This window comes from Schistocerca gregaria, chromosome 3, assembly GCF_023897955.1.
Source record: "Schistocerca gregaria isolate iqSchGreg1 chromosome 3, iqSchGreg1.2, whole genome shotgun sequence".
Taxonomy (NCBI): Eukaryota; Metazoa; Arthropoda; class Insecta; order Orthoptera; family Acrididae; genus Schistocerca; species Schistocerca gregaria.
Window position 1 is genome coordinate 453904804 of NC_064922.1, and position 26036 is coordinate 453930839.

A 26036-nucleotide genomic window follows, 5' to 3' on the forward strand; every position below is an offset into this window, starting at 1 on the left:
TTGAGTGCAACAATCATGGAATTCCATCCCACAAACTGACACCAAGCACCTGTACAACACAATGCTTGCATGTTTGCATGCTTGTATTCAACATTCTGGCAGTTACACCGGTTATTAATATACCAGCATTTCACACTTGCTATTGCTTATCTTGTGATTAGATTGACCTGTGATCTTGCAAATGTTACCTAGAAAAATCTTTTCCATACATTGCCCTATATTATTTTTTTCTGTTGCAATTTTGTTTTCCATCAGTCTATGTTCCTGTTTCTACATTTATATTTTAAGAGAAATGTATACATGGCACACACATTGGAAGACACTCATAAAAAGGAAGTTTTGTTATGAATAAATAAGTGAAATGATCCAGATACAGGAATGTGCAACGATTTACCTGGAGATAGTTCCAGACAATATTGCACTTATTTATTACTTTCTGAAGACAAAGTGATGAGCACAGCTATCAAACAGATAAGCACTGCCACTATTTTAAGTTTATGCACTACATTTCAGACAGTGCTCTTGGAGAGAGCATTACCAACATATTATTGCCTAATACAGGCAGTATTATTACAAGAATAGTGAATGCATATCCTGGGTGGAATCTTACCTTTTGAGACTCGTATTGGTACAGTTTTAATCTGTTAAAAGTTTCAAAACAGCGCACACACTGCTGCAGAGTGGAAGATTCATTTCAGGAACAATCCCCTACTCACTGTTCTGAACATCAAAAACTGAACAAAAGTGGACAAACATTACTAAACAGTTAAAGGTACAGATTCCTGTTGCCCAACTGACTAACTGATTTCCTGGAATATCATAATATACAGGGCAAAAAGGATACCAAAATGGGATATCATCATAAATGCCTACTGAGGATACAAAGGAAACCATTCCTTGACGTATCCATGCCTTTTGATATATTCACATAGGTATATGAAAGAAATTAATGAATCTTTGCCAACACTGTCTGTCACTAACAGGAGATAATTGTACCACTGAAAACATACAGATCAGAAGTTACACACACAAAGTTTGGTGTACGTCAAGGACTTGTAATGGTACCAGTAAATATATTGTTATACTTTTATCTAAACAATAGATAAAAAGGAAATAAAGATACCATAGTCAGATCACATGACTTTGTTGATAATGGTTATCAATTTTGAGTAACTTAACAAATTTATATCTGCCAGTAACGGGAAAGGGCTCAACATTACTCAAAACAGTAGGATCTAAATCACACTACATGCTTTTTCAACAATAAAAATGAAGCAAACTACGTAAAATAATTTTAGATGTAAGAAGATTGGAAGTGATAGCTTCAGTTTCTTTTCTGGTGGGTGGGAGAGGGTGTCTTGAAGCCAAGCCCCATTGGTCATTTACTTTTCTGTTCCACTCGCAAATGGAGCCAAAGAGAAACAACTATCTATGTGCCTCTCTAAAAGCTCTCATTTCTCGTACCTTGCCTTCTCGCTCCTTAAGCAAGATGTACTTTAGTGGCAGTAGAATTGTTCTACAGTCACGAATGCTGGTTACCTGAACATTGTCAACAGTTTGATCATACAATGTAAGCTTCCACGGCCGGTATTATCTTCACTTAAAACTTCTGGGCCGATAGGCCATGGTCGAAGTATAAAACTCTCCTCTGGCGTTTCGTCTCTGACTGCGGGAAATGTCCTCGGAGGTATAGCGGCGAACTGCAGCAGTTCGCCACTGTACCTCCGAGGATGTCTCCCGCAGTCGGAGACGAAACACCAGGGGAGAGTTTTATACTTCGACCACGGGCTATCGGCCTGGAAGTCTTAAGTGAAGATTGTCAACAGTGTTTCATGAAAAGATGATCACCCTCTGTTTCGGGATTCCCATTTTAGTTCATAGAGCATATCTGTAATACTCAGGTGTTGACTGAACCTACTGGTAACAAATCTAGCAGCATGCCTCCAAACTGATTCAATGCCTTCCTTTTATCTCACCTAGTCGGGATCCCAAAAACCTAAGTAGAACTCGGGAAAAGTTTGCATGTGTTTCACATGCAGTCTCCTTTGTAGGTGACGTACACGTCCCTAGAGTTTTCCCAATAAACCAAAGGCAAACATTCACCTTCCCTAATGTCAAGCTTATGTGATCTTTCCATTTCATACCATTTTGTAAAACCACGCCTAGTCATTTGATCAATGTGACTCTGTCAAGTAGCTCACCATCAAAACTGTATTTGAATATTATAGGATTTTTTCCCACTCATTTTTATTGAATTTTATATTAACTTACATTTTTCTACATTTACAGCAAGCTGCCGTTCATCACAGAAAATACAAATTCTGTCTAAGTCATCCTGTATCCTCCTACAGCCACTCAGTGATGGCACTTTCCCATGAAATTACAGTATCATCAGCAAACAGTCACAGATTGCTGATTAGCCAGAAAGCAAATCATTTACGTGCACAAAGAACATGAACAGTCCTACCACACTTCTCTCAGGCATGCTAATGTTACCCTTGGCTATGACAAACACTTACTGTTGGGGACAATGTATTGGGTTCTATTACTTAAAAAATCTTCCAGTGACTAACATATCTGAGAACCTAGTCCTTAAGCCTAGACCTTTCTTAATAGTCTGCTGTGGGGTACTGAGGTAAATGCTTTCTGGAAATCTAGGAATATGGAATGTGCCTTTTACTCCCAAAGTTCACAGGCTATCACACGAGAAAAGGGCAAGCTGACTTTTGCATGAGTGATGTTTTCTAAATCCATGCTGGTTTTAGGACAGAAGCTTCTCCATCTCAAGGAAATAGTTATATTCAGACTTATAATATGCTCAAGAGCTTTGCAACTAACTGAGATTACAGATATTGGTCTGTAATTTTGTGGGTCCGTTCTTTTACCCTTCTTATACGCAGGAGTCACCTGTGCTTTTTTTAAAGTCGCTTTGGACTTTGCATTGGGCAAAAGTTTTGCAGCAAATGCAAGCTGAGTAATGGGGAATACTGAAGAGTACTCTCTTAAAACCTAACTCGTATTCCATCCAGATCTGGAGGCTTATTTGTTTTCAACTCTTTCACTTGCTTCTCAGAACCAGGGATACCTATTTCTGTATCCTCCATACGGGAGTCCGTGTGATGGTCAAACAATGATATTCGTGTGATAAATGATTTTTTTTAAATACCAAATTTAAACTCTGGCTTTCCTTTTGCTGTCTTCTATTGCCACACCCGACGGGTCAACAAGTGACTGAACAGAATTGATTTGACATAGGACCGGAATTTCCTCGGGTTCTTAGCAAGATCGTTCACTAATGTCACAGTCAGTTCTTTTTATGGTTTGGCATCAATTTTCATAGACAAATGCATTTACACAACTTTTTCCTGTCAACATTTCTGCATTCTTTTTTAACCATGATGACAACGCACACTGTTTTCTCAGCATTTACTGAATTTTGTTACTAAACTCGTTTTTTCCGCTTATTAATCCACTTACGTGACATATACTTCTCCAGGGCACAATTTACAATCAGTTCAAACTTTGCCCATAACTTCTCTAGGTTCATCAACTGGAATTATGCCTTTGTAGATACCTGCAGATCTGCTCTATCAACATAAAAACTCTCCTTGCTTTATAGATGGATTTATTAACTTGTGACCATTGCCGTTATCATATCACGATCACAGTCAATAAGGTCCCCTGTTTGTAGCTACAAGTATAAAAAATTTTTCATTGTGTGTGGAGTGTCAAATTAGCTACTCGAGATGGCATCAGAAAATGTGTTCAGGACTACTTCACATGAATGTCTGTCCTACCACTTTCAACAAATTCACTGATGCCCCCGTCTATATTCAGAAGGTTAAAGAATCCTCCAACTAATACTGAATAATCGGGGTACTTTGTGCTCCAGAGTGTAAACATTTCTTTGAATGATTCTACAACTGTTACACTACAATCAGGTGGCTAGCAACAGCATCTAATGATTAACTGGAGTTCACCAAGGCTGGTTACTTGCATCCGTATCACTTCACAGCCAGACTTTGTTTCTATTTTCATGTAATGAGCAAGGACTTCACAAGTACTCTTTTACAAAGAAGCTGCAGTCTCTGTGTAGTGTACCTTCAACATATCAAGGGGAATCCTAGAATTATCCACTACGTAACACAGGTCCAGAGATCTGCAGGTAAGACAATCACATAGTTGCAGGAGCCTCTGGTTAAGACTCTCCACTGAGCTGCAAACCAAAGGACTTCAATCATTTCTGGGTACTTACAACTATGTAAATTTAAACTCTGCTTGTACCCCATGAACACGACTAGCAATCTTCACCACTGGTCAATGGAAGCGTCCAATTCCAAATATCTTCTATGACCCGTGACATAATGGTGTTGTGGTGTGTGATGTCACTATGGCGCAGAGTTTTTGAGTTGATTGTGTTTGCAGATGTCGTGTTGCTGTGTTCGTTGGTGCCCTCTGGTAGTGTATGTGTATGTGCTGAGTTTAACGTGTCGTACTGGGTTCATTTGAGTTTTGGGTGTGATCGTGCAAATTTGGCTTTCAGTTTAGGTAGTTGGTGTGGTGATGTGGGTTGTTAATGTGTTTTTGGGGTGTTATTACGGGTTTCTTTTTTGTTTGTAGTGTTTGTTGGGTGGAGAGATGTCTAATTTGTTTTATTGCTTTTATGTTAGGTATGGATAGGACCTCCTCCATGAATGTTATCTATCCCTTCTGCTTAATTTGATCTTAAGTTCTCCAAAGCTCTCTTGAATTCTGGCTCTATCACTGGATCTCTATCTCTTTCAAATCGACTCCTGGTACTACTTCTATCACATGAGACAAATATTCCCGTCATAGAGGCCTTCAACGTACTCTTTCCACCTATCCACTGTCGCCTCTGCATTTAATAATGGAATTCCCGTTGCACTCTTAATGTTATCGCCCTTGGTTTTAATTTCACTGAAAGTTGTTGTGACTTTCCTGTATGCTGAGTCAGTTCTTCTGACAAGCATTTCTTTTTCGATTTCTTCAAATTTTTAATGCATCCATTCTGTCTTAGCTTCCCTGCACTTCCAGTTTATTTCATTCCTCAGCGACTAGTATTTCTGTATTCCTGGATGTCACTGAAAACTTTTATACTTCCTTCTTTTACTGATCAACTGAATTATTTCTTATGTTACTCATAGTTTATTGTATCTGCATTTGTGACAGGTTACCGTCTTTCTACCTATGTTTTCCATTAGAGCTACTGATAGCCTTGGGAGAGCTAGCCATGGCAAAACTCTTCCATCTGGTGAACGAGATGTATGGGACAGGCGAAATACCTTCAGACTCCAAGAAGAATATAATAATACCAATTCCAAAGGACGCAGGTGCTGACAGGTGTAGAAATTACCGAACTATCAGTTTAAAAAGTCACAGCTGCAAAATATTAACACGATTTCTATACAGAGGATGGCTCATGAACAACATCGACCATTCCTGTCCTGTATCGTTACTGATGGTGGAAAAATGTTGTCTTTATGCTGACATAAGGAAAAGAAAGGAATGGTGGAGCCCAAACAAACAGCATGTCCCGTACAGAGACTTGCCCACATCCACAGAAGATAATGTTATGCATTTGGTGGAACTTCGATGGTGTTGTGTACTATGAATTGCTTCCCTGAGGTGGAACAATCACTGCTGACATTTATTGTCCACAACTGAGATGTCTTGCAGGTGCAGTCCAAGAACAGCGACCAGGAAGAGTGTGTGAAATTGTGCTACTCTATGATAACATCCATGAGAAATCTGCTTGACTGACAAAAAATGCAGTCAAGGAGTTGGGTTTGGAAGACATTCTACACCCACCTTTTTCACTTAATCATGCACTCTCAGATTTTAACATTTTCCATTCTCTATCGAACAATCTTCAGATAACTTACTTTCCATATGAAAATGTGCTCTGAACGTGGCTCAATGAGTTTTTTGCCTTAAAACCTTGTGATTTGTTCAGTTGCGGAATCAAAAAGTTACCCCACCATTGGCAGATTGTTGTAAATAGTGAATGAGAATATATTATTGATGACTAAAGTATTTGTTGTGTTTATTAAACTTGTGGAAAAATGCTACAAACTTGTTCAGCAACCCAGTAACTTGGAATCAGCACAACATATTTATTATTTCTCAGCACAACATCCCCTGCAGCATCCTTACAATCTTTTCACACTGTTTAGTTTATACCATATGCAGTACAAATATATAGAATTAGCAGTATATGTATAGTAATGTTAAACTCTGAGGGGGTGGGGGGACAAAAAAATGCCACTCCCACTGCACTAAATCATACGCGGTACATAACACATGATTTTGTTTATTATTTAACAAAGAGTTTTTAAATGTACTAACAATTCTTCACTTGCATTTCTGTGCTTATGTTGCAGCATGTACTGTTTGGTAATTTGTATATGTCATACTGAGCTTCTCTCAAACAAAATTTATAGCATTTCAATTTGTTTGTGTACTTTTGCACTCGCTTCGTGGTCCTAAACCGCTGAAGGCCGTGACACAGATAAGTCTACCAGCATTTACAGAATCATTATCCATTAGTTGTATCTGTTTGCTGTCAACAAGTTATTCTTTTTCCTTGTATTATAATCCTGTACATCAACAGAAAAAAATCAATTTTTTGGGATTGGTGGTTTTGGGGAAAAATTATTTTTGCTTTCTAAGATGTCATTTCAAACAGAAAGTTATTGTCTTACAGTTATAGAGGTCACAATTCTCCGAATATTAAAGGCATTGAGTCATCAAAGGGCACTTTGCTTGCTTATGGACGAAGATGCACATCACCACATCTGTCCTTCCCCCCCCCCCCCTCCCCCACCTCCCCACGCCCCCCATACACACCTATATGTATGGCTACACTGTGCCGGTTGAATACACTATGCCATGACTACATTTTTGCACCATGACTGGTGTGAGGGTTGTGTCGAGTGGCGTGACTGATGGGAGAAAGGCAGAACGTAGGAGCCCTGGTGAAGGATAGCTGATGGCGTTCATTGAACAGTATTAACACCTAAATTTTAGAGAGACCTCATGTGGCTAGCACACTTCAGATTTCTTAGCAATATACCATCTCCTGTGGTGAATAATGTGTTTCGTTACTAAACTTGTGGAAGAAGCATTTGAAAAATTATCAACTTTGTACAATCGCGAAGCATTAGAGGAACTTGCAGGGCGACATCAGGAGCTCTTGCTCGATAATTGAAAGTGACCCAATGAAACAAAGTATTAAACACCAAATCACATGAAAAGTGATCCATCAATAGTGAGCTCCTCACAGCCTTAAATTGCTGTAATTAAGTTGTAAACTGTTTCGATGTAATGGGATGACAGATGCCAAAGATCTGCAACAGGAATGGAGAAGTGGTCATGTAATCAAAGTTAAGAATTTTTTGAAGAGAGTAAATGGTAAACTCTTGTAGATGTCAGCTTTTGTTCTGATTTTCCTCATACCAAAGTTTCCCAAGTATATTACAGGCTTTATTCGTCTTAAAGTTAGACCCTACATACCTTACTTTGTGGGGTGTTCAAAATGTCAACCCTTGGGATCACATCTCTGTGGTTTGCAAAGGTCAGGCTCTATGCAGAAGAGGATGTTAAGCTGATAGAAGTTTGGCAATCATTGCATTGGCTACACTTACATTCCTATGTGTAAATTTCTCCCAAAACCATCCAGTTTTGAGCAAAGATTATCGAGTATTCCAAGAAGATAAGAAAATTCAGGAGATAAAGGTTACACAAGCCACCTACTCCTAGGCGATGAAGATGTTTAATACCACGTAGCCACCCACTTTCGTGAAATCATTCTCCTCAACATTGAAGCAGCTTGTATCAAAGACTAGTGCTGTTACCCAGACTCCTGAACAGAACACAGCAACATGCAACTGTGAATGTACTTAAAACCCTGATGGTTGCACCAGCAACTGTGCACACAACTGAAACAATGGTGACAGCAGGATGTGTTGTCAAGAAGAAGAAAAATATACACACACTGTACACTGCAAAAGAGGAACAGAAAAATGTTGTTGTTTAAACAGTCTTACTGCTGTCTCCGACATCCTAGTTGGGAACGAAAAACAACAGGTCAGAAAGATCATATTCAAAACCATCAGACCATAAATGGTCCTGTCTTGCCAACCAAATTAAGACAATAGCTACAGTGGTATGGAGGTTGACATGAGGGAACTAGTACGTCCTTCGAGTAACTCCTTCCACTGTCTTTCCACCCCCAATCTGCTGCAGTGAAACACAAATGGGTTCAGGAAACGTGAAGGATTGAAACTATATTACAATGGGACTATATGAGCTCCCCCTCAGTTATTTGATTGATACTAATAGAGTGTCTAGAGCACGACTAGGACTTCATTCAACATGCATAAACAGGAAGGCACAACAACTCTCAGTTGTTTTTGAGAAAATTGAGTTTGAAAATTTTAGACATGCTTGTATATGATGTATGATTCCACAGCTGCGCAAAGAAGCACATAGTTTGATAAGTGCAACATCTCTGGATCAAAACTCATTGTCGGTACTCTTCCCTGGCCCTCCCCCCTCCCCTCCCCGTTCTCACATAACTCTAACAGCAGATACATGTGGTATGCCATGAAATTGTGTGATGACCGAGAACCCCCGCTTGAACCATGGACCTTGCCGTTGGTGGGGAGGCTTGCGTGCCTCAGCGATACAGATAGCCGTACCATAGGTGCAACCACATCGGAGGGGTATCTGTTGAGAGGCCAGCAGCCTTTTCAGTAGTTGCAGGGCCAACAGTCTGGATGATTGACTGATCTGGCCTTGTAACAATAACCAAAACGGCTTAGCTGTGCTGGTACTGCGAAAGGCTGAAAGTAAGGGGAAACTACGGCCGTAATTTTTCCCGAGGGCATGCAGCTTTACTGTATGATTGAATGATGATGGCGTCCTCTTGGGTAAAATATTCCGGAGGTAAAATAGTCCCCCATTCGGATTTCCGGGCGGGGACTACTCAAGAGGATGTCGTTATCAGGAGAAAGAAAACTGGCGTTCTACGGATGCGAGCATGGAATGTCAGATCCCTTAATCGGGCAGGTAGGTTAGAAAATTTAAAAAGGGAAATGGATAGGTTAAAGTTAGATATAGTGGGAATTAGTGAAGTTCGGTGGCAGGAGGAACAAGACTTCTTGTCAGGTGACTACAGGGTTATAAACACAAAATCAAATAGGGGTAATGCAGGAGTAGGTTTAATAATGAATAGGAAAATAGGAATGCGGGTAAGCTACTACAAACAGCATAGTGAATGCATTATTGTGGCCAAGATAGATACGAAGCCCACACCTACTACAGTAGTACAAGTTTATATGCCAACTAGCTCTGCAGATGACAAAGAAATTGAAGAAATGTAGGATGAAATAAAAGAAATTATTCAGATAGTGAAGGGAGATGAAAATTTAATAGTCATGGGTGACTGGAATTCGACAGTAGGAAAAGGGAGAGAAGGAAACATAGTAGGTGAATATGGATTGGGGCTAGGAAATGAAAGAGGATGCCGCCTGGTAGAATTTTGCACAGAGCACAACTTAATCATAGCTAACACTTGGTTTAAGAATCATGAAAGAAGGTTGTATACATGGAAGAAGTCTGGAGATACTAAAAGGTATCGGATAGATTATATAATGGTAAGACAGAGATTTAGGAACCAGGTTTTAAATTTAAGACATTTCCAGGGGCAGATGTGGACTCTGACCACAATCTATTGGTTATGACCTGTAGATTAAAACTGAAGAAACTGCAAAAATGTGGGAAATTATGGAGATGGGACTTGGATAAACTGAAAGAACCAGAGGTTGTACAGAGTTTCAGGGAGAGCATAAGGGAAAAATTGACAGGAGTGGGGGAAATAAATACAGTAGAAGAAGAATGGGTAGCTTTGAGGGATGAAGTAGTGAAGGCAGCAGAGGATCTAGTAGGTAAAAAAAAACGAGGGCTAGTAGAAATCCTTGGGTAACAGAAGAAATATTGAATTTAATTGATGAAAGGAGAAAATATAAAAATGCAGTAAATGAAGCAGGCAAAAAGGAATACAAATGTCTCAAAAATGAGATCGACAGGAAGTGCAAAATGACTAAGCAGGGATGGCTAGATGACAAATGTAAGGATGTAGAGGCTTATCTCACTAAGGGTAAGATAGATACAGCCTACAGGAAAATTTAAGAGACCTTTGGAGGCAAGAGAACCACTTTTATGAACATCAAGAGCTCAGATGGGAACCCAGTTCTAAGCAAAGAAGGGATAGCAGAGAGGTGGAAGGAGTATATAGAAGGTCTATACAAGGGCGATGCACTTGAGGACAATATTACGGAAATGGAAGAGGATGTAGATGAAGATGAAATGGGAGATATGATATTGCGTGAAGAGTTTTACAGAGCACTGAAAGACCTGAGTCGAAACAAGACCTCCGGAGTAGACAACATTCCATTGGAACTACTGACGGCCTTGGGAGAGCCAGTCCTGACAAAACTCTACCGTCTGGTGAGCAAGATGTATGAAACAGGCAAAATACCCTCAGACTTCAAGAAGAATATAATAATTCCAATCCCAAAGAAAGCAGGTGTTGACAGATGTGAAAATTACCGAACAATCAGTTTAATAAGCCACAGCTGCAAAATACTAACGAAATTCTTTACAGACGAATGGAAAAACTAGTAGAAGCTGACCTCGGGGAAGATCAGTTTGGATTCTGTAGAAACACTGGAACACGTGAGGCAATACTGACCCTACGACTTATCTTAGAAGAAAGATTAAGGAAAGGCAAACCTACGTTTCTAGCATTTGTAGACTTAGAGAAAGCTTTTGACAATGTTGACTGGATTACTCTCTTTCAAATTCTAAAGGTGGCAGGGGTAAAATACAGGGAACGAAAGGCTAATTACAATTTGTACAGAAACCAGATGGCAGTTATAAGAGTCAAGGGGCACGAAAGAGATGCAGTGGTTGGGAAGGGAGTAAGACAGGGTTGTAGCCTCTCCCTGATGTTATTCAATCTGCATATTGACCAAACAGTAAAGGAAATAAAGGAAACAAAAGTAAAATTCGGAGTAGGTATTAAAATCCACGGAGAAGAAATAAAAACTCTGAGGTTTGCCGATGACATTGTAATTCTGTCAGAGACAGCAGTTGAATGGAATGGACAGTGTCTTGAAAGGAAGATATAAGATGAACATCAACAAAAGCAAAACGAGGATAATGGAATGTAGTGGAATTAAGTCGGGTGATGCTGAGGGAATTATATTAGGAAATGACACACTTAAAGTAGTAAAGGGGTTTTGCTATTTGGGGAGCAAAATAACTGATGATGGTCAAAGTAGAGAGGATATAAAATGTAGACTGGCAATGGCAAGGAAATCGTTTCTGAAGAAGAGCAATTTCTTAACATCGAGTATAGATTTAAGCGTCAGGAAGTCATTTCTGAAAGTATTTGTATGGAGTGTAGCCATGTATGGAAGTGAACCATGGACGATAAATAGTTGGACAAGAAGAGAATAGAAGCTTTCGAAATGTGGTGCTACAGAAGAATGCTGAAGATTGGATGGGTAGATCACATAACTAATGAGGAAGTATTGAATCGGATTGGGGAGAAGAGAAGTTTGTGGCACAACTTGACAAGAAGAAGGGATCGGTTGGTAGGACATGTTCTGAGGCATCAAGGGATCACCAATTTGGTATTGGAGGGCAGTGTGGAGGGTTAAAATCGCAGAGGGAGACCAAGAGATGAATACACTAAGCATATTCAGAAGGATGTAGCTTGCAGTAGGTATTGGGAGATGAAGCAGCTTGCACAGGATAGAGTAGCTTGGAGAGCTGTATCAAACCAGTCTCAGGACTGAAGACCGCAACAACAACAATGTACTTTGGGACACTGCAATCATATGCTCCAGGGGTAGAGCCATTTAAGGCCTATTAATGCCATGACACATGTCTGTTAAATAGGGGGAAGAGCACACACTTGGAACTTCCTGGCAGATTAAAACTATGTGTCGGACTGAGACTCGAACTTGGGACCTTTGCCTTTCGCGGGCAAGTGCTCTGCCAACTGAGCTCCCAAAGCACGACTCACACTCCGCCCTCACAGCTTTACTTCTGCCAGTATCTTGTCTCCTTCCTTCCAAACTTTACAGAAGCTCTCCTGTGAACCTTACAGAACTAGCACTCCTGAAAGAAGGGATAGAGCACTTGCCCGCGAAAGGCAGAGGTCCCGAGTTCGAGTCTCGGTCCGGCACACAGTTTTAATCTGCCAGGAAGTTTCATATCAGCGCACACTCCGCTGCAGAGTGAAAATCTCATTCTGAGCACACACTTCATTACTGCAATAGGATTGTTAACTGTTATCAATCTCTGGGTGTGCAGTCAAGTCTTCGCAAGCATTGCAGTGACTTGCACTCAAGTGATCACTTCTCAATCTGAATTGAAAATGCCATGATGGCTGTACAGTAAGGCGAAATGGATGCTGTGCAGCCAACTTTCTATATTTGAATTCTGTGGCACTGTCTAGGAATGGGTGAGTCATATTGTCAATACAATCCACCATGCTGCTGAAGCATCCATTCCACAATCCAAAGGACAACTAAAATCTCCCTTGGTAGAGTGACAAATGCTGCTACACAGTCAGAGACAGGCAGAAAGTTTGGTGTAGGTGTAAGTGCCTGTCAGCTGCAGGAAAGCTTCACAGTATTTCGGGTAACAAGTGTGAAAATCACTAAATTATTAGATGAAGCAAGAAGAGTTTGTGGCATCAAGTCCTGAACACAATAAACTGTTCCACCAAAAGTATAGTTGTATAGGTGCCCATCAGGAGAACTACTGGAAGAGATGGTACATACCCAGTTGCTGCTGTAATGCGGAACAAAGTATTCAGAGCAGCCTGTGGGGCATTTCCCAGACAATGGTGGGATATTTTGCCAGAGTTAACTGCTACTACCAATCAGAATCAGCCACACGGTCTGGAGCACCTTGCCAATGTTTGTGCCGCTCCATTGGTAGTAGGTTCGAGTCCTCCCTCAGGTGTGGGGGTGTGTGTTGTCCTTAACATAAGTTAGTTAAGTTAGATTAACTTGTGTGTATCTGCAACTGATGCTGCATCACCTGGCCACAATAGGTCCAGTATAGCTTCTTGCAGCACCTCATAGGTCGAAGCAAAGAAATCCTCCTTGCCCTTTTTCACCTTATTTGGATGTCAGGTCACTTTCCCAACTTGCAGATAGGGGCCGTTTTAATACCAGTCTTAAAACATGCGGAGGACTGTACTTTCCCAAGTAGGTATCACATGGTTGCCCTCACTGGCTGTATGGGAAAACCTCAGAGCAAATGATCAGTGATGCTTGCCTGGATCTTAGAATCCAGACAGCTTCTTAATAACTTTCATTGTGGCTCAGGAGATATCATTCTCTCTCTTGATTACTTAGTCCTCCTGGAAGCAACTATACAACAGTCTTTCCTGTACAGGCATCACTTAATATATTTTTTGACATAGAATAGTGCTTGGATACTACTTGGAAGCACAATAACCTTAAACAGATCCATGAGTGGGATGTCTTCCCATCTTTATGTGCCCCTTTCTCTGAACACATGTTTTGAAATACTGAGTTGTTAACATCCTCTGTAATCACTTTGGACAAAATAATGGTGTTCCCCGAGATAGTGTTTTAAGGGTGACTATCTTTGCTATGGTTCGTAATAATATATAGTCAACATTAAAAAGTTGTCTAGTGCTCTGTGTGTATGGAGGACTTTTTCATCTTTTGTTCTGTCCATTTTAGCAATTCACATTCTGCTTTTAACTTTTCTCATCTGCAGGTGAGGGACACTGTTCTTGATTTTAAAATGTGTTAACCGTAAGTTGTAGGGAGCAGACCGAACATGGCTTACTTATGAGTGCACAATCGATGGGTCTGCAAGGCCTTCCTACTTAAAAAAAAAAAAAAAAAAAAAAAACATGTGAGAAGCCTCTCTGATGATGCTGGTGAACCGCCGCTGAACTTCAGGCAGCGACTCCTCATGGTGTGACAATATGCACACCACAGTCATCCACCTACCATACAGTTGCTTGCCCACCAATCAGAATTCTTTAATAATAGACAGGGAGCAATGAGACAACGTGGGATATATGTGAAAGACTGCCATTTGGAGATGAGTGTGACTGATTTTAAACTTTTAATTCAGGCTTGGAACAGATCTCTACCATGGCTTTTGAAGTGGCTGAGAATTATTTTAGATTTTACGAATTGTAAGAAAGATCACATTACAGATTTATCGTTTAAATCTACTTTATCTACTGTTTTCAAAAGGCATTACAGTTTTAAAGTTATGTGCACTAATAGTTCAGTGCAGGGAGACTTCCGAGGCTATTCAGTAATGTTACCTGACTGTGTCTTCAGGACTTGCCACCAAAATGAATACACTGTATTTACTGCAGGGCTCCCTTGATGCTGAAGGCACTGGAGCAGATGAGTTTCTCATTTTCTCCCCTTAGTGCTTCACAAGCATTGCAACAAATGAAACTAGCAGAGAAAATGATATGAACAATACAGGACAAACTACTACTTCTTTAGCAGAAGTAAGGGAATTGCTGGATACTAGGGGCATTGGGAGAAGTTTGTGAAATGAGCAAGCAGCCAGGAGTGAACATGACATGAAACAGTGTCCATTCCCCTGCATGCTGTCATTTTGTTGTTGAGTAAGAGAGTCTTACAACTATGGCAGGAGGAGTGCCTGATCATGAGGGACAGTAAACTGTGGCTGGTGAAACAACTACCTGGCCATTGCATACCTCATACTGGTGTCTCCATTGGGATGTAGTAACCCTAACCTGTCTCGAAATAGGGCCCTGGACCCCAGCAGCTCTGTCCCCTGACACATGGCTTCATACTCTAATGAGTGGAGCCCACCTTCCCTCTGCCCCTCCCCTGCTCCCCATTTGTGAGGCCTGTGACACACAACTCCTCATATACCACATTTTAACCAAGTGCATATATTGTGATGGGAGGGCAGAAGTGAATTTAGGTGGAGATATGCCCTCTATTGTAGGTACGATGAGACAAGTGTGGTAACGCTTTTAAAAAACTGCGTGGTGTCTGGACTCCAGCCTAACCTTCCAGACTGAAGGTTTAGTATGTTGCATGGTGGCTGGCATATTCTTTTCATCCCAGCGACTAAAAAGCCACAGGTATCTGAAGTACTATTTTAATTCTTTCTGCTGCTTTGACTTTTTTTATTGTAAGTTTTAGAATGGACAGTGTGTGTGTGTGTGTGTGTGTGTGTGTGTGTGAGAGAGAGAGAGAGAGAGAGAGAGAGAGAGAGAGAGAGAGAGAGAGAGATATTTTTAGCAGTCTTATTTTTTTAAATGCATTTGAAGTTCTATTATTCTGCTATTTTTATCTACTCTTTTGTCATAAAATTTTAGTACAGGTGCTAAAAGCTTTGCTTTTGTGCATGCTTTTGCTATCCACTGTTTAGTGGCATATTCTGGCAAACCCATGCCTCATCACAAGTCCTTGTTTAAAAGAAATAGTATTCCTTCATACACAAAGTGATTTCTAGGTCATTGAGATGTCTTTCATAACCTTCCTTTGTGCCTCACTAAGGGAATTGGACCATGCATAGTCAATGTGAGAATAATGTGAGCTATCCCTGCACTTTACTCATTGCCAATGAAGTCTCAAGAACAGCTAAATGCTTTGTACCTCCACAGGCTTCCAAACTGCTATGATGCCATCATTAGTAATGCTTTAATGTGGTTGAGGTTCATAAGGTTTGTTTCCAACAGTGTCATGACCACTGCAAAATGTTTGGTTCAGTCCAGACGATTGTGTTCCAGTCAATATGGCATGTTTAAACATTCTTTACTCTCTGGCCAAAATATTTTGAGGTTTGTAGCTTTAAATGGTCCGCTGCTCTTGGTCTTGCGGTAGTGTTCTCGCTTCCTGAGCATGGGTTCGATTCCCGGCGGAGTCAGTTATTTTCCCTGCCTTGAGATGACCGGGTGTTGTTGTTGTCGTCTTCATCATCATCACTCATCCCCATTATGGTCAGAGGAAGACAATGGCGAACCACCTCCACTAGGATCTTGCCTAGTGTGGCGATGCGGGTCTCCCACATTGTTCCCTTACGCTCTGTCACCGAGTATGGGACTTCATCATCATCAGCTTTAACTGAAAGTAAAACAAATAATGCATTGATAGATGGAGGGATGTAAATTGTGCACACTCAATTTAGTTACTGATGATAAAACATCTGCTGGTGTACACCAAAAATGCTTGGCCAATTCCAGGTAACTGCTCTCATCCTAAGAACCGTATATTTCTGATGTCTCTTTCCATGACCAAGTCATGCAAGTTCTTTTCAATTGTTCCTGTTGGTGACTTTTTCTAGATTATGTAGCATCTTTAAAAGTGTGAAGGGCACAGAAACTGTACTAACTGTACTTATTGCTAAGTTATGTCTTTTGTATTAGGCAAACTTCACTCTAATTATATTGTTAGCCTGTCACATTGGACAATGTTAAATACATTGTTAGATAAGGATATGAAACTGGTGGTGACATTTGTGTACACAACTAGACCCACGTTAAAATCATGGACATTCCAATATGAAAGCAATAAACGAAAGTAAAGAAAGGCAACCACAGTTTGTTGCTGTTTGATGCATGGTGCATAAACACTTGATTGTGGCCACATATCAAACAGTTTTAAGTTGAGTGGTTGCCTTTCGTCATTATTGTGTGTTGAACCAAACCCCTTACTTGGTCACCAAATTGCCATGGCCTCACAAAGTGAAAATTTTTCGTACTGATAATGGTTGTGATAACTGATATTATTATTCACATTATGAAAAATGGTTCATATATTTAATTTAAGGTAACCAGAATTAATGCTATTAGTTGTGTAACGAGCGTATTGCTACGCATAAAGTTTAAGAAGTGTAGTGGGTTGTGTGGTAATTATTGGGCTTTTTACTGTACCTTATTGAAGATTTTGTAACTGTGTTGATATTGTTCTTGCAGTTCTGCAGTCTGCTGTATCAAGGGATATTCATACATCTTCGGTGCTCAAACAAAAGAAAGACTATTATGAAATCTTAGGTGTTCCTCGAAATGCATCTGCAAGGGAAATTAAAGCAGCATATTACAAATTAGCAAAACGGTACCATCCAGATACGAACAAAACTGATCCTGATGCAGGAAAAAAATTTCATGAGGTATCAGAGGCATATGAGGTAAGACAGCAAGTCACCATTATTTTTTAACAGATCTACTTATGATTGGCAATGATGACTTTTTAAATTAATGTGACTTTACTGCCAAACACTTTGTTCATTAACTGGTTCCATGTAACTCTTGTCTTTCGTCATTTATTTATTCCTAAAGGAAATAACCCAACCAAGAATGTTTCAAATATTATGCAAATCAAATGTCTCCATGCTAAAGCTGTTTGATGGATACCATTTTTTGCCATAACCTAAGGATGGCATTAATAGGTTACATTTTGGCAAAGAACAAAGAAACTAAGATTATAGTAAATTAAAATTATTTGAATTTTGATGTTTTTGCTGTTTACAACTGCTCCATTAAATTTGAGACTGCAGTGACATACACTATTTTTTCTTCCAATATTTGGCCATATAGCCTGCCTTACAGCAGTCTTCGGAGACTGAAGCTACAGCACTTTCGTTCCATTGTTTTAAATCACAGATACACAAGACCAGAGGTTGGTGGCAAAGAGTATGCAAAAACTAAACCTGAGGCTACACAGTTGATCCATCCTGGGATGTCATTATATCATTATTAGCAGCACTTTAGTGATATCTTGAGTTTATTAAAGAAAGCACCGGGTTCCATGATTTTTCAGGGTTGAAACTGCTATCTCTGTTAGTTAAATTGTTTACCAAACAAAATTCAGCTGTTACTTTCACCATCAAAATGAAATTAACTCTGCACTAAAATTTAGTTATTACCATACCGCTTAGGGTGACTGGTGTTTGTGCAGTGCTCTGCCACAGCCAATTTATTTGGCTGTATGAGCTGAGGGTACCTATATTGTTCCATGCATCTTTCATACACTCTGAGTCATCCGCCCAGTGAATGAAAGGCCACACTTGCAGAGGACCTTGTAAACCACAGCCTTTCATAGTCTTAAGTCATCTTTGATGGAACCCAAAAGTGCTACTGTCTTCAGTGGAAGGCAAAAAGTCACTTTGTGTGTTTGGTGAGACTCTTAACCTATTTTTAGTGACAGATTTCCCACATATGACTGGAATACTATGGATCTAACTCTCTCTCTCTCTCTCTCTCTCTCTCTCTCTCTCTCTCTCTGACTTCTTATTCCTTATGTTCACCTTCTTATTCCTTATGTTCACCTCTGGTTTCAACCTTGTTAAGACATTTTGTGGTATCAACATATGTATCATTTAATAATGAACTTTGTGAACAAAGTGATGGTGTCACCATAGGTAGTCCCTTGTCGTCCTTGGTTGCCATTTGGTTTATGGAGGAGGACTTTGAGGGAAAAACACAGTATTTTGGAGATTGTTGATAATATGTTTGTATTGTGGCCCATTGTAAGAGCAAGTTACAAGAATTTTTAAACCATCTAAATTCAGTTCATGAAAAAATTCAATTTGTAGTGGGTATCAAAAAAGGAGGGAGCCTTCCATTTCTGAAAGTTTGGTTATCGCAAAGTTGATGGTACCTTGGAACATGCAGCTTATCAGAAGCCAACTTGTGCAGACTTGTATTTACATGTAAATAGGTACCACTACCCTTTGTAGGTGATTAGTGTCCTCAGAACTTTGATTCACAGAGCCCATAACATTGCCGATGAGCGCAGACTGCAGGATGAGCGTCTACACTTAAAGAGTTTTTGAAGCAAGTGCAGATCCGTAACAAACCATGAATAAGGTGGATACAGGGAACTAGGAACAAGACATAGAGTTAAATCCATGGCTTTCCTGCTGTATATGGGAAACCATTAAAAATAGGTTGAATTTTCACCAAGCACAAAGTTAAAATGATTTTTCACCCTCCACTAAAGACAATAGCACTTTTTGTTCTGTCAGAAATGACTTGAAGTTCAGCAGGGCTGTAGTTAACAAGTTTCCCAGTGAATGTGGGCTTTCTTACATAGGGCGAACAACTTGTACAGTCCATGCAAGACGCATAGAGCATGGTAGGTACTGCCAGCTGTTATGGCCCAGGAAATTGGCTGTGGCAGAGCACTGCATTGACACTGGTCACTCTGTGAGGTAAGAAAATTTCAAAATTCGAATGTTGACTTCAACTGAGGTGCTCTTTCTCTTTCAGCTAATAAAATCAGTGTTAAAATTTGAGGTCAGAACTGTAGAGAGCTGGACAAATGTGCAACGTAGAAGACATTTTGGCTGAAACACATGTCTAAGGGGTGTTTATATATTGTTCCATTTATCACCCTTTGGCCAACTTGGCTGTGGAATTTTTAGGATTTTTCTGAGTTTTCTAGCAATTGATGAGAATTTCAAAACAGGGCAACATTTTTAAATAAAATTATTAAAATAAGATGGTTAAGTAACCAAAGACAAGTATTTGTTATTAAGATTGAACAAATGTTATTTTATTAAATGAAACTGAATTCACCTGAAAATGGTGGCCTCACAATAAAAGAAATAAGACAAAGAGTTTTTACAAGAATAGCCTGTCAGGAATGTTCATATAAGTGTAGTAAAGATAGCAGTACATTATATCTGATCAAAGCAAGCTCTTATACACAGCATCCATCACAAGTGGTAACTCAGTTTCGAAGTCCAGAAGCACCTTAACTTCATGAGAATCGGAAATTAAAGATCATTAATTAATTCTGTAGTAAATGAAAAGCATTAATACAACTGTCCAAAAATATCTATTTAGTTTCTCATCAGTGCTTATAGTTTATGAGAAATTAATTTAAGCAGGCTTTAGTTCACTGCAGCACATTGACACACTGCAAAATGCAATGCTTCAGTGTCAAACATCCATCAAAAATTAAAGCTCTGACAGTCTGTGAATAGCTATCTGCCACAAATGATGAATCAGAAGAAGAGTTCAACACATAGTCCAAAATTTGAAGTCTTTCACACTCTGTGGCTAATATGCTGCACAAAATCGCTCAGGAGATTTGGTTATTCTGAAGTCACCACCAAGACTGTTACCATGAGTGAGGCTCTAAATAAGCAGTTGAAATTAATTTGACTAAGGATTTAATGAAAGGAGATAAAAATTTCGACCTGGATAAATCGTGGCCTCCTGCACTTTCTTTAATAAACTCGCAGAGACATTGCTACAACGTAGCTAATAATACTTTTATTTGTGCAGCTGCCAGTGGCTCACGCCTATGTGCAGAGCTGAAGTCACATTTGAGCAGTACCGTCTCGTGCTTCTGGATACTTGGAGTGTGGTTGTTAGCTGTTTATATGCAGTGAATGCAAGCTGTCAGAATCTACTAGAAAATATTTTTCTGGCACCCCAAGGTGCTAGATTTGCGCATGTGTAGAGCTGTCAGAGCTAGAATCTCCACATCACATGTGTTTACACTTCATCATACTGGTGTTCTCTATTTTTACTTCGTGTACAGTTCTCACATCAAATAAAACAAAATGGAGTTCAATGATTGGGAGTTATCGAGTGAATTAAAATACATTAACATAATTGTGAAAGGCTGAAATAATAGAGGGTGTCCCACTCAAACCTCCTTGATTTCAAAGACCCAAGGGGGGGGGGGGGGGGGGGGACACAGTAGACACGACAGTGGAAAATGCACCACATTGTAGAGCCTCTCAAAGAATTTATTTATTTATCACCAATACACCTCTACATGTGAACCGTTTTCAGCACAAAGAATATCGAGTCTATATTCAATTTCTTGCCAAGTTCTTTGTAACATTTCCTCTGTTACTGTTGCAATCGCATTAGTGATACGATGTCGAAATGTAGGAATATTGTTCACTTTGGTCACGTACATGTGGTCCTCATGAATCCCCACATGAAGAAATCAAGGGGCAAGGGGCGTAATGTCGGGTGAGTGTCATGGCCAGGCAACGGGTCATCTGCGTCTGATCCGATGATTGGGAAATTTCCTATCTAGGAACTTTCAAACAGACATTGACCAATGACGCGGAGCTCCATGTTGTTGAAAAATGATTTTGGGTTGCAAGTCTTGTGTTTGAGGGTACACAAACTGCTCCAATATGTCCAGATACACTGACCCATTTACTGCTTGTTCCGTAAAGAAGAATAGGCCAACAATCCTGTCGTGCATTAGCCTGCACCAAAAGTTTAGTTCAGGGCTATCCTGAATATGTTCAATGACAACATGCAGATTTTGCTAAGCCCAAATCCAAACATTATGACTAGTAACCCTTCCTGATAGATGAAAGGTTGCCCCATTTGAGAATAAACATCTTTCCAGGAAGCTGGCATCCATATCAATATGCTGCAGCATATCTGCAGCAAATTGTTGTTGGTGTGGTTTTGGCGTGGTTTGTCGTTCGGTGACAGATGTTGCAGACTTTGTACTTTGTAAGCACACATACAAAGACACTGGTGAACTACACAATGCAATGTTAATCAAGGTACATCAAGTTGCCTAGATGCTTGACGAATTGACTTATGTGGGCTTCTGAGAAACGTTTGTCTGGTGTCCTCCACTGCCTCCTGTGAAACACCGTAACATGCACCACCAGAATGTTTCAGAACACTCTCTGTTGCCAGAAACTTCCTTTACCATTCCTTAATTGTTCTCACGCCAGGTGGATCACATTCATACACACGACGATAATTTCTTTGCACAGAAATTGGCGATTTTGTTTCTGCAAATCACACTACTGCTAGTGGGCACACTTGGAGTCAAACCGGTGACTGTTTTCACTGTGGACATGTGGATGTTCACATAAAATTTCATCGAAATCCCCATTGGTCGAGCAGGGAGCCCTATGTGGGTTGACGTGGAATAACTCTTGAGGAACCATTCATTCTTATCTATATTTGTAGAGCAGATGGTCAACTTGTGTCCTCACTTTGTGTCAAAAAATAGTTTTCTATTGAAACAGTTTGATTACTGAATAATACTACCTGCACTCTACAGCAAGATATTCCCAATTTACTTTAAGCCTTTTAATTATATGTATCTGATGTTGGATGCACAGTTAACAATGGTGTATCAGTGTTCGCTGAGTACACACTGATAGAACAGTGAGCGTATAACGAAGCATACGCAGTTGTGCTACACTGTAGCAAAACTCAGTGTATGAAATGAAACACCAAGCAATAATACTTTTATATCCGTACTATCTGTAGAACACACACACTGCGCATTTATTTCAGTTTTCATGTTGGTGGTGTAGGCTATTTTGCCTCTTTATTGTTCAGTGTCAGTTGACACAAAGAGAGCACAACAAATATTATGTGAACAAATTGATAGTTTTTCATGTATATCAGGTTATAAAATAAGTTTCAGAAGCAGATACAGACGTCCGCATGTGGACAACACCTCACTCTTGCTACTTAATCAAAACAGGAAAGAGATATCAAGCATATATTGGTGGGCAGAGGGAGTAAAATTATTCTACCACAAAGTGTTGTGTGTCTTGTCTTGTCTGTCTCCATGCAGCTGACATTGTACACCTGTCTTATTACATGTACATCACTCTGACATTTGAGATCTCTCTTTTTCTTGCATTGCTTGTTTTATTAGATATACAGTAATCCTACATTTCACTAAATTCATGTATGGTCTAGTTCCTCCAAGGTCCTGATAGCTCTACAGCTAGATTTTGATCTTCAAGTTTTTTAAGGCTTTTTGTATAGTGTCAACTCTAATTAAAACACACACGTACGTACGTACAAAATGATGAGGTACAACTGGCCATTTTTCCAATAAAACATTTAAAATATTTTTCCTGTGCTCGTCTTGGGTCATTTGCTGAAAATGTATAGCTGCCTGATTGAATATCTGGAACTCTGTAGTTTTGCCTTTGGCGTAATCTTAAAATTTGTGCATAAGATTGTTGTTACTTTTTCCATAGTGATCTACTGAATGAGAAGAGGCAGGTGACTTGACAGGAGACTGTTGCTATCATTTTTAATCTGCTTGAGGTTGTTGACAGCACAGATAATATTACACCTAATATTTGCATTGCTTTCACTAGACATTGTTGAGTAAAAGTATGCCATTTAGACTGGTATCCAAACTATTGTTCTAGCACTGCTCCTCTTTCAGCTGATTAATTTGTTTTTCATTTCTAAATCTTAACTGTGGAACCTAATTGTGAAAACTGCAGCACTGTGTTTCTTTCACTTCATATGATATCAATAATGAGACAAATTTTTTCAGTGTGTTGCTTATTTAGAAGAACCTATACTGACATGTTGAGTTTCATTACATTATTTCAGGTACTCAGTGATGACACAAAAAGGAAACAATATGATTCATGGGGTGCAACTTCAGAACAAATGGGGATGGGTGGTGCAGGAGCATCTGGTCGCCAGGGCTTTGAACAGCACTGGAATTTTCATTCAACAATAGACCCAGAGGAACTGTTTCGTAAAATATTTGGCCAAGCAGGGTTCAATACCAGTGCGTTTGGAGGTGAAGAAGATTTTGCAGAATCACAGTTTGGATTTGGTGCAGCCAGGGAGGTGTGTAAAATAAAACTTTCTGTTAGTTGATACTCATTGTTATTGTATCCTGTTTCAAAAAATATTTTTTTATTATGGTGTATGTATGATGTTTGTTAATAACTCTCTTTCCAAATACTTGTACCCAAGTGTGGAGGTTCAGCTCATATTTTGCTTGTTTAAGTTCCCTTGAGGTTTTGACTTGTACAGTTTCCTGGTGAATAGTTTTTAGTGATTTTGAGTGTTGTTCTTCGGCATGCCAGTGTAGAAGTGTGCAAAGAAATAGCCAAGTGAAAAATCTGTGCAGTACACAATTATTTATGTACAAAGCCGGCAACAGAATTTTCATTTGTGTGAGACCATGTGCATTTTCATTTGAAATTCTAGATTCACATATTTTACTGTCCGTGTCACTCGCGCATAATCTTTCATTCATTGCATCTATACTCATTTGTTTTGTGATATATGGGACATTCATGAGCACTGGGATAAACTCTTACAATTATTGTCAATTGTAGGCTAAAATTTAATTGTACTCTTTTAAAATTTTAGAGAACAATAGGCCTATCATTGTGCAAATTGTTCTATAATTTTATTGTATAATTACGTGAGAAGTAGGTTATTTTTGAGAATTTTTGGATGCTTACAAAACTTATTGGTATGAGTGTTTTGGAAAGTAACATATCTAATAGCAAATCAGCATTTGTGGTTCACAGTTACTGCCAAAGAATATTGAATTTTGTTGTATAACAACACAAATAAAAATGTGTTTTTGAGAATTTTCAGAAGCTACCATTGTTCTTTGCATAATCTGTGAGTAATTTGTAGTAAATCAGCATTCATGATTTAGTTACTGTAGCAGTTATACTATTGCATTACATCTAGGTTTCCCTTACAGAGAATAGCCCTATATATTATCTACATTTATCCTTAATTAACTCTGTTTTCAACTTTGTTAGCAACTATAATTAACCCCCCAAACGTTTTAGGAAACTAGTAATTCTTACCATGGGTTTTTTGTTGCCTGAATAGAAATCTCTCTCTGTTTGTTTGTTTCAATTCTAGTAGAAAACAAGCTGGGGTACATGGCTTTGCTCAGGAAGTTGATATCAGATTGTGTGTTAGTCGAAATAAAAGGATAACCTGTAAAGTATGACGTAAACAATTTTTATTCGAAACATATTCTAACTAGTTACAAGACTTCTTTATAAATAACATTTTTCATTTTGTAATCGGGGGTATATATGTACAAATTTCACTTCTATTTTTGCATACATACTACTAGGAGTTGCCGGAATTAACAGCAAGTGTTGAGAATGTCATTGTACGTTTCATTGTATCTGATCATTAAGTGGTAAATATAGAACTCCTTGGAAGTGACTTTTGTGTTTGTGTCGATGCCGGTTTCAGGTTGGATTTGTTTCACATTAGAATATCTGCCTCCTCTGTGTAGAATTATTGGTGGGTGTTGGAGGGCATCATATGAATGGTGTGTCTGCAATGCATTGTAGTCTTTCGCTTCTTCATTGTACAGTTATGACACAGCTTATGTTTTCATTGGCTACAGTTACAATGGCAACTTCATCTGTCTGAGGTGCATTAAACCAACTTTCGTGTTACCCATGTGATCTCGCAGAGGTGCTTCCAGTAGTGGTAATAAAATTTTTCCTTTCACGCAACAGAGTCCTGGTGTTTCTCCACTGATTTTTTTCACTTTGCAAAATTGCTAGGTGTTATCAGTTTCTCCAATTACAACATGTTTGTGAATAAAATATTCTCGGACTTCTTGCCGCGGCAAGAAGTCAGAGAATATTTTATTCAACAGTGAAGTCGTGAAAGACTTCGTTCTCACAACATGTTTGTGTTGGTTATTTTGTTTTGTCGGGTTGTGGTGGAATGCTTAATTTGTTAGGTTGTGCTATTTTTTTTTATCATCATCTGCGCTTGTTGTAAGGTGATATTTTCATGGGTGATTTGAGTTCACAGTCTTATAATGTTATAATAAAACACTGCGTTGCAATTCTTGACTCTTCAATCCGTTCCTTTTGTTGCTCTTCAGTTTCGCTGCTTCTCATGGTGTACATTCTCATTTGTTGGAAACTTAAATGTGCTTTGCACTCTTTCTCTGTTTATTTCTTTCTGTTCTTTTTGTTTTGTCTGTTTTGCTTCAGAATTGGCAAGATCTCCTCTTCTTTTACATTTGGGCATTGTTTAAAATGTAAACCAAATCATTTTTTTTTATTAAAAAATACACTCAGTACACTTTTCACACTTTATTTTCCATTTGTCTACAGTCACTGTATCACTTTGACTACTCGCACTTCACTGTTTGTTTTTATTCACTTGGTGCACTACTCTTTTG

At 39.2% G+C, this 26036-nt stretch overlaps 1 protein-coding gene across 2 annotated transcripts in view; it reads left to right on the forward strand.

Moving 5' to 3' along the window:
* LOC126354352 (protein tumorous imaginal discs, mitochondrial-like) overlaps nt 1-26036 on the forward strand; it is an 84162-nt gene that overhangs the window by 7315 nt on the left and 50811 nt on the right. For both annotated transcript variants that reach the window (XM_050003926.1, XM_050003927.1), the window contains exons 2-3: nt 17057-17268; nt 23450-23695. In XM_050003926.1, coding sequence (XP_049859883.1) covers nt 17057-17268; nt 23450-23695 — 458 coding nt within the window. The remainder of the gene's footprint in view (nt 1-17056; nt 17269-23449; nt 23696-26036) is intronic.